The 10,130-nt window shown below is 36.7% G+C and overlaps 1 protein-coding gene and 1 pseudogene across 1 annotated transcript; both read left to right on the forward strand.

The window, feature by feature from the left end:
- The first annotated feature begins 278 nt into the window (after positions 1–278).
- On the forward strand, positions 279–6,939 carry LOC107767180 (tubulin alpha-1 chain-like; annotated as a pseudogene).
- Positions 6,940–9,364: 2,425 nt separating this feature from the next.
- Positions 9,365–9,859, forward strand: LOC107767181 (agamous-like MADS-box protein AGL29). The gene has a single exon (XM_016586101.2). It carries the CDS (start codon positions 9,365–9,367, stop codon positions 9,857–9,859), a length of 495 nt encoding a protein of 164 aa, XP_016441587.2.
- The last annotated feature ends 271 nt before the right edge of the window (positions 9,860–10,130 follow it).

The following is a 10,130-nucleotide window of genomic DNA, read 5'->3' on the forward strand; positions in this document are numbered from 1 at the left end:
TGACAGTCTAGTAAAAAGATTTAGAGTGTCTATAATTGAGTTTATGCTCTTAGTAGTCAATTTAGAGGTTATGGTAATATCATCTACAAAGAGCAGATGTGATAGAGGTGGTCCATGTCTGGATAACTTAATAGGGTGTCATTGTAGATATCTACATCTATGTGAATTTTTCTGGATAGCATTTCCATGCAGAGGATAAAGATGTAAGGAGATAGCGGATCTCCTTGACGAATGCCTCTTGAAGGAGAAAAAAAGGAGTTGGTTGGCCATTAATTAAAATGGAAATTGAAGTGGTAGTGATGCATGACATTATGAGCTTTATAAGCTTTGGAGGTAATTGAAAATATTGAAGCGTGTCATGTATAAAACCCCACTCAAGCTTATTAAAAGCCTTTTCTAAGTTCAATTTTAGCAAGAAAGCTGTCCGGGTTCCTTGTTTTTTTTCTAAAGTGATGCATAATTTTTTGCACTATTATGGTATTGTCTGAGGCTCTTTTATAAGGTAAGAAAGTTGATTGCTCAGGACTAATAATATTGATTAGGAAAGGTTTGATGCGTTTGACAATTATTTTAGTGATTAATTTATAAAGGTTGTTACAATGACTGATTGGTCTGTATTGAGTGATTAATGAAGGTTGTTGCATTTTAGGTATTAGACATAAATAAGTTTTATTAATGTCCGAGGGAATTTGTTGTGTGTTAAAAATTTCTTCACAAAAAGTAATGACTTGGGATTTGACTTGTGATAACAATTAGGTCGGGAATCCAAATTAGAGTAAGAATTTGAGAAGTAAATGCGGAAGCAATAACAACAAGGAATTGAGCCATACAATAGTGTTCTCTCAACCCACTCCCTCCTTGAACACACAGATGTTTCTGTCTTGCTTGATAATGAGGCAATTTAGGACATTTGTCGTTGCTCCCTTGACATTGAACGGCCCCACCTACACCAACTTGAACCGACTCGTCTCTCAGGTATTGGCCCTTTCTCATTCTGTTTCTCTTATATAGGATTCCACATTGGAAATTTATAAGAAAAATAATCATATAAGGTGTAAGGATAGACCATACCATGTTATGAGTGTTTTGGGACTGGATTAGCCGAATATCATATAAATGAAGTGAATTTTCTATCTTGTTGTTTTTTTAACAGGTGATTTCATCCCCGACTGCTTCTTTACGGTTTGATGGAGCTTTGAATGTTGATGTGAATGAATTTCAGACTAACCTGGTCCCATACAATTCATTTCATGCTTTCATCTTATGCCCCGGTTATATCAGCTGAGAAAGCTCACCACGAACAACATTCCGTGGCAGAAATCACCACTACTGCTTTTGAACCAGCTTCTATGATGGCCAGTGTGATCCACGTCGTGGCAAGTACATGGTTTTGCGGAAGCCAAATGTATATAGTGTGAATAAGTCACAACTACTATACCAAAAATTATGACAGCCACCAAATAATAAATAAGATAATAACGCAACAATAAAAGGAACACCAGAATTTACGAGGTTGGGCTAATTTTGCCTACTTCTCGGACACAACCAATATTTTATTCCACTCCAAAAATACAAGTGAAATAATATTAAAGAGAGAAGATACAAATGCCTTAAGAAGATAAGAAGACAAATGAGAGGTGTGGTTAAATCCTAAACATTAGGCCTCCTTTTATAGGAAAAAATTCCCACCAAGTTTACTTCCCAACCGATGTGGGATATTGTCATATTCAACAAATCTCCACCTTGGCAAAATTCCACATCTTCAATTCTCTCTCAATAACAAATTTTGGTTGTGTCTTCATCTTCAATCTTCAGTATTCAACAATGTTGATCAAATCCAAACAATGTTGAAACTTGACCGCAGTCACCACTTTTGTCAGCATATCAGCAGGATTCTCTGTAGTATGAATTTTCTTCACTGTGACCCCACCTTCTTCTATAATTTCTCGTACGAAATGATACTGAACATCAATGTGCTTCGTCCTTGCATGATAAACTTGGTTCTTCGCCAATTGAATAGTCACAAAAGATTGTGATACTTTTTTGTTCAACACCAAGCTCCTTTAGCAATCCCTGAAGCCAAATTGCTTCCTTCACAGCCTCTGTAATAGCCATATATTCTGCCTCTGTTGTAGACAAAGCAACTGTTGACTGTAAAGTAGACTTCCAACTAACTGGTGCCTTTGCAAAAGTAAACACATAACCAGTAGTTGATCTTCGTTTGTCCAGATCACCCGCAAAATCTGAGTCACAATATCCAACTACAGACTGATTGTCTTCCTGCTCAAAAACTAACCCAACATCTACAATATTGTGAATATACCGTAGAATCCACTTCACAGCTTGCCAGTGCTCCTTTCCTGGATTATGCATATATCTGCTAATAACTCCAACAGCTTGTGAAATGTCAGGTCTCGTACAGACCATTGCATACATCAAGCTACCAACAACATTTGCATATGGTACCCTTGACATATACTCCTGTTCAGCTTCATCATTTGGCGACATAGTAGTACTTAGCTTAAAATGGGGAGCAAGTGGAGTACTAACTGGCTTAGTCTTTTCATCTATGCCAAAACGTTGTAGTACTCTTTTCAAATATTCTTTCTGAGATAAACAGAGTTTCTTTGAACGTCTATCTCTTATTATCTCCATGCCAAGAATTTTCTTTGCCTCACCCAGATCCTTCATCTCAAACTCCTTCTTCAGTTGAATCTTCAACTTATCAATTTCTTCCGAATTCTTGGAAGCTATCAACATATCATTAACATATAAGAGAAGATATACAAAGGAACCATCTTTAAGCTTGCACAAATAAACACAATGATCGTATTTGCTCCTCTTGTACCCTTGCCGCAACATAAACTCGTCAAATCACTTGTACCATTGTCTAGAAGATTGTTTCAATCCGTACAACGATTTTTCAAGTTTGCACACCATATTTTCTTTTCCAGCAACTTTGAATCCTTCTGGCTGAGTCATGTAGATTTCCTCCTCCAAGTTTCCATGTAAAAACACAATTTTTACATTCATCTGAACTAGTTACAAATTCAATTGTGCTACCAAAGACAACATAATTCTAATGGAGGTCTGGAGAAAACACTTCATTGTAATCAATTCCCTCCTTTTGAGCATATCCTTTGGCCATCAACCTTGCTTTGTAGCGAACATCTACTTGGTTAGGAAATCCTTCCTTCTTTGCAAATACCCATTTGCACCCAATTGTTTTCTTTCCCTTCGGGAGATTGGCCAATCTCCATGTATGATTCTGATGAAGGGACTGTATTTCATCATTCATGGCAATCCTCCACTTATCTTCTTCTGAACTTTGGACTGCGTCTTTATAAGTGGTAGGAACATCATCAGCTATAATTGAGGTTGCACAAGCAACCGTCTCTATGAGACGAACATGTTTTGTTATTGTTCTTTTTGGCCTGCTGGTTGCTATTGATTCAAGTTGTTGTTGAGGTTCCTGAGTTGGAATCTCCTCTACTGGCTCTCCTTCCAGAGGGTAATCTTCATTTGTTTCCTCCTCTGCTTCTTGTGTAGGAAAAATAAATTTTCCCTCAAACTCCACCTGCCTAGAAGAACCTTTATTTTGTTTGGTATCTTCTGTTACCTTATTTACCATAGCAGATTCATCAAAGGTAACATCCATGCTGAATATTACTTTCTTTGTCATAGGACACCATAAGCGATATCCTTTGACTCCAGAAGTAATTCCCATAAAAATAGTCTGCTTTGCCCTTGGATCCAATTTTGACTCTGTTACATGATAATATGCAGTTGAGCCAAACACGTGCAAAGAGTCATAATCTACAGCAGGCTTTCCGTACCATTTTTCAAATGGTGTCTTGCCATCAACAGCAGCAAATGGTAAGCGATTAATGAGGTGGAATGCATATGTAACTGCCTCAGCCCAAAATTCTTTGCCCAAGCCAGCATTGGACAACATACACCGTACCTTCTCCAGCAAGGTCCGATTCACACGTTCTGCCACTCCATTCTGTTGTGGTGTATGTCTGACAGTGAAGTGTCGGACGATGCCATCATTTTCACAGACCTTATTGAAATGATCATTTTTATATTCACCTCCATTGTCTGTGCGAATACACTTGATCCTCTTGCCTGTTTGATTCACCACCATCGTATTCCATTTGAGAAAAATTCCCAACACTTCATCTTTGCTCTTCATTGTATACACCCACACTCTTCGGGAAAAATCATCAACAAAGGTTACAAAATAGTGTTTCCCACCCAATGAAGATGTTTTGGAAGGACCCCAAACATCAGAGTATACATAATCCAAAATACCTTTAGTATTATGGATCGCTGTACCAAATTTAACCCTTGTCTGTTTCCCTTTGACACAATGCTCACAAAACTCCAAGTTGCAATCCTTTACTCCTTTTAACAATCCTTGATCTGATAGAGTTTTCAAGGATTTTCCTCCAGCTTGTCCCAAGCGCATGTGCCATAGCTTGGTTGTTTCTGCCTCTTTGTCGTCACTGGATGTCACTGTCGCTGTCCCAATAACTGTACTGCCACAATAGCGGTACATATTATTGTTCTTCCGATTAGCCTTTATTACCACTAGTGCACCGGAGCATACTCTCATCACTCCATTTTCTGCAATAATTTTGAACCCTTTTGATTCTAGGGCTCCCACAGAGATGAGATTCTTCTTCAAGTCCGGTACATATCGAACATCTGTTAATGTTCTGATCATTCCATCATGGTTCCTTAATCGTATTGAACCAATTCCATATGAGGTAAGAGGGTTGTTGTCCGCTGTGTGGATGACTCCATATTTTCCTTCTTGAAAATCCATGAACCAGTCCCTGTTGGGACACATATGATTAGCTACAAGCCGAGTCCATCAACCATATGTCTGATGATGTTGATGACTCTGTTGTAACTAATGAGAAGTCTGAATCATCACAATCAGCTACATTTGAATCCATAATGGCCTTTCCATTATGATGTTTGGCCTTATTCTTCAACTTCGGACAGTCTTTCTTCCAATGCCCCTTTTCTCGACAAAAGGCACATTCATCTTTGCTGGGTCTGGATCTTGACTTGGATCTTCCCTTCTTTGTCCTCGTTTGATTTTGAGGACGACCCCTCACAAATAGTGCTTCTCCTTCTCTGCCCTTCTGTTTTTCTCGCTTTCTTTGTTCATAGCTGTACAAAGCCGAACAAACTTCTCTGAGAGAAACTTCTTCATTTCCATGGAGTAGAGTAGTTTCAAGATGCTCGTACTCATCAGGAAGTGACGCCAACAACATCAAGGCCAAGTCACCATCATCATAAGTTGTATCCATATTTTGCAAATCTGTGACCAACTTATTGAAACTGGTGATATGTTCATTCATCGTGGTACCAGGAACATAGGTGAAGTGAAACAATCTCTTCTTCATGTACAATTTATTTTGACTATTTTTCTTCAAAAATTTATCCTCCAGTGCTTTCCATAATTTACTTACAGAAGTTTCTTTTGTGTATGGATATTTCTGCTCTCTAGCAAGGTAGGATCGAATGGTACCACAAGCAACACGGTTGAGAATCTTCCAATCTTCTTCTCCAATAACATCTGGTTTCTTTTCTTCAATGGCCAGATCTAGCCCTTGTTGATAAAGGACATCTAGAACCTCGACTTGCCACATCCCAAAATGTCCGGACCCGTCAAATATTTCTACCGCAAAGATGCCAATGATGACGTATTGTTGACACTTGATGTAGATTCTTCTTGTTTATTGTCTCCCATCTTTGACACAAATATTATTTAATAGCTGACGACACAAATCAAGATTATTTCCTTTCTGGTGTGGAAGGTCAGACTAAGCTGCAACCAGAGAGCATACTCAGACAGAACCTTGACTCAGTTACCAAGATAAATCTTTTCTGATGTGGAAGATCAGACTATGCTGCAACCACAGAGCATACTTAGACAGTACCTTGGCTCTGATACCAATTGTTGCGGAAGCCATTTATGTATATAGTGTGAATAAGTCACAACTAATATACCAAAAATTATGACAGCCACCAAATAATAAATAAGACAATAAAGCAACAATAAAAGGAACACCAGAATTTACGAGGTTCGGCTAATTTTGCCTACTCCTCGGACACAACCAATATTTTATTCTACTCCAAAAATACAAGTGAAATAATACTAAAGAGAGAAGATACAAATGCCTTAAGAAGATAAGAAGGCAAATGAGAGGTGTATTTAAATCCTAAACATTAGGCCTCCTTTTATAGGGAAAAATTCCCAAACCCAAATTGTCACCCACCGATGTGGGACTTTTGACAATTCAACACATGGCATGTTGCCTGATGTATCGCGGACATGTAGTACCCAAGGACGTGAATGCTGATGTATACATTATTAAAACCAATTAGTGGAGCATTCAGTTTGTTGATTGGTGTCCCACAGGCTTGAAGTGTGGTATCAATTACCAGACTCCAACTGTTGTTCCCGTAGGCGATTTGGCCAAGGTACAGAGAGCAATGTGTATGATATCCAATTCCACCAGTGTTGTAGAGGTTTTCTCAAGAATCGACCACAAGTTCGATCTAATGTATGCTAAGAAAGCCTTTGTTCATTGGTATGTTGGTGGAGGTATGGAGGGTCAATTTTCTGAAGCACGTGAGGATCTTGCTGCACTTGAGAAAGATTATGAGGAGGTGGGTGCTGAGTCTGGGCAGGGTGAAGAGGGTAGTGAAGGAGAAAAGTACTGACTGAGAGGAGAGAGTATGTGTGATCGATCATTAGTAGTTTTTCTTATTGCCTTTTCTTTATTTCAGTATATGTGCTGATTTAGCATTGTCCCGGTATTTGTGAAAGGATATCTTAACTATGTACATGTATTTTATCACTGCTAAAACTTTTCCTGGTTTAATTTATGGCATCTTTTGAATGATTATGTCCTTGGATATTGAAAAGATTTAGACAAAATGAATAGGCATACAATCTTTATCCAGTTATCAGTTTCTTTCCTCTGCCCCCTACTTCTACATTCATGCTGTTTAATTTACTCACCCAAGTCCGTTATCTATGATAATTAGGGGTGTCAATGGATATTCAAAAACTGATTAAATCGATCAAACCGTACCATGTCGAACCGATTTTTAGATTTCTTTTAATAAAACCGTAGGCTTTTATATAAATCTATAACCATACCGATAATTAGGGTAGGTTTTTTATTTTACAAAAATAAACCGAAAAAATGCCGAACCGTACCGAATAAATTTATATGTGAAAACTATATTTATATATTATGTTTAAAAATAATAAAATATTAAATTTTTCTTGTGTCTTGGAATTATGAAAACAATTACAAGACAAAAAGTAATAAACTCAAAATCATAATTCTCAAACCTATTATGCTACTCCCATTGAAACTAAATTATTTCCAGCATCTTCACTAGTAAGACACAAGGTATTGTAGCGGTTATGAGTAGCAAACTACAATGTATTTATTATGTTTTCTTTCTTATGATTTAGTATTATTTTTTTTTGAATATTTAATCTTCTATAGACTTTATTCTTGAGTCTCAGTCTCAGCTTGGTTAATACCTTTCCACTCGAGTGATTTATATTTTCTTTATATTAGTTTGTTTAATTTCTTTTACATTGTTGTAGAGTAGTTGATGGATCTATACTCTAGCCATCTTTCATATTTTCTTAATTCATCACCCTTTAAAATGTAAAAATGTCTAGAGAGTTTTGCTAGGTCCTATAAAATTATGTATATTATTTCATTCTACTTCTACTAGTGACTTTTACATGACATATAAAAAAAATGCCGAAAATTAGCCGAACCGTACCAATGTCGAAGAGAAACCGATATGATTGGGACGGTTTCGAAAAGTCTAATTTATGTTATACATAATAGAATAACCAAAAAATTGGTATGATACAAAATTTACAATAACCGTCTGAACCGAACCATTGACACCCCTAATGATAACCATGATGTTCTTGTTTTGGTTGTTATATATTGGGTGTACGAATAAAGTCTCACATTAGTTGGTGAAAAGATTGGCAGGCTATATATAAGGTGTGGAGATCTCTTAATTGTCTGAGAACTTTTGCCGTGCAGGTTCACTATAAGGTTAAGAGTGACTTGCTTACGCTGCTAAATAATCTTCACTTTAGTGAGCCCGTAGTAGCCTTGGAGTTAGGTTATGATGATCGTAATGAGCTCTACTATAAAGAAAAATCTCCTTTATTCAAAGATGAAGTCCTATCTAAGGGCCTTCGTTGCAAATTCTGACATCACCACAGAAAAGCTTTTATATCTTCGTAAAAAGGGGAATCATGCGTTTCGACACATAGACTTGTAAGACCTCCGCGAGAGCGGCTATGTATTTTTTCAAAAATTTCTAGTTTTTTCGACTGAAAAATTTTCAACCGCTTGTTATCAGTAAGGCAGTTTTGTCAAAATTTTCCTAGATGTCGACAATTTGGGTATTTCCAGTCGTATAAGTGCATTATTTATTACTCATTTAACTCTTGAATGTAAATAAAGAAAATTTTGTTTGTATGCAACGATGAAGAGTTCATGTTTTGAAATTGAGGCTTGTGAGCTCTAAAGTTTTTTCTTCACAGTTCTTCTGCGCTTAAGTTATCTATTGAAGAATTTGTTTCTAGAAGTTCCAAAATACAATAGTATTTTCTGCATGCCCTTTGATGGACAAAATAGTTTTCCTTGTCTGAGATGAATGAGGAGCATTCTGCATTGATATTTGGCACATGCTTAGAACTAAGAATAATTGGTTAAGCCACCAGGCGTTGTCAATCTAAAGATTAGTATTGAATTGGATCAGGTGTTAAATCATACCTTTTGTATTTTGAATAGAATAAATAAATATAGAGGTCTGTTGCTAGGGAGCACAATGTTATGTAAGTTGTAATATATGCATCCTGTTGATTTAGTGTTTAATTACTTGCCATAAAATTGCCAACATGACTTAAAATTGAATATGAAGTAACATTAACAAACTTAAAAAGAAATTTCTTGGCATATTTTTTATTCATAGTAAGTATAGCATTAACATTAATTATGTAATAAATAGATCAATATTTTTCATTATCTTGAGGATCAGTTCAGCTTTTGCAGTCTCAGCTGTATAATGGGAACACAATTTTGGACTTGGATTCTCTGTAATCCGAATATATGAATTACATCTAATCAAATTGACAATACATGTGACAGAGAAACCCACACACCAACTATAAATCATATAGGCGTTTCTCTCGAAATTGCTCAGGCTTATTCAGTCATCTTCTTAATATTCTTCTATATTTGCTTTTTGAAATGGTAAGGAGGACGAGTAGGGGTAGGCAAAAGATTGAATGAAGTATGTCGAGTCAAAAGAAGCACGCTATGTTACCTTCTCAAAAAGGAAAGCGGGCTTGTTCAGGAAAGCGGAGGAGTTTTCCACTGTGACGGGAGCAGATGTTGGTGTTCTATTCTTTTCACCAAGTGGAAAACCATGTTCCTATACCTCCACTAGTGTTGAAAAAATAACAGGAAAATTTCGTGAATGGAAACAACAGAATACTGATGAAGGAAAATCAAGTGTCTTTGAGGCATTTGATGATCTCTGCAAATATAAACAAGATGAGAACGAGAAGGGAAAAAGTCGGGAATTAAGGTATAAGGTAATGTACCCTGGCGTTGAAATACCGCCCGATAAAGAGAGGTTGGAGAAGCTGGTGGAAATGAAGCTACGGTTGGACAAAATTAATGAAGCAGCAAAAAATCACATTCAAGCCGAGCGACTCAAGTTTGATTTAAATATTGTCCCTGAATATGAAGTGGGGGAGAGTTCGGGAACTCATCATTAATAAACGTGGCTGTGGAAATTGAAGTCCTTGAATTTGGTACTAGTGTTTAGAGGAGAGTTTAGTCACCAGTTATCGAATCTTTCATTTGGTCAATTGTTGTCTTTGTTATTGAGTCAGTCATTGTTTGTCTTTCAGTTGTCAAATTATCTGAGGTTTTAGGGTGCCCAAAACCGAAATGACTTATTTTTTGACACAAAATACATTTATACAGTTAAAAAAAGTTATATTTTTACATAAAATGCAATATGATACTGCCTTTTACTTTAACGGA

Source organism: Nicotiana tabacum, chromosome 3, assembly GCF_000715075.1.
Source record: "Nicotiana tabacum cultivar K326 chromosome 3, ASM71507v2, whole genome shotgun sequence".
NCBI classification, from domain to species: Eukaryota; Viridiplantae; Streptophyta; class Magnoliopsida; order Solanales; family Solanaceae; genus Nicotiana; species Nicotiana tabacum.

Bases quoted from the DNA above. Each gene is read 5' to 3' on its own strand.
- LOC107767181 (XM_016586101.2), top strand. From the start codon at position 9,365: ATGAAGTATGTCGAGTCAAAAGAAGCACGCTATGTTACCTTCTCAAAA.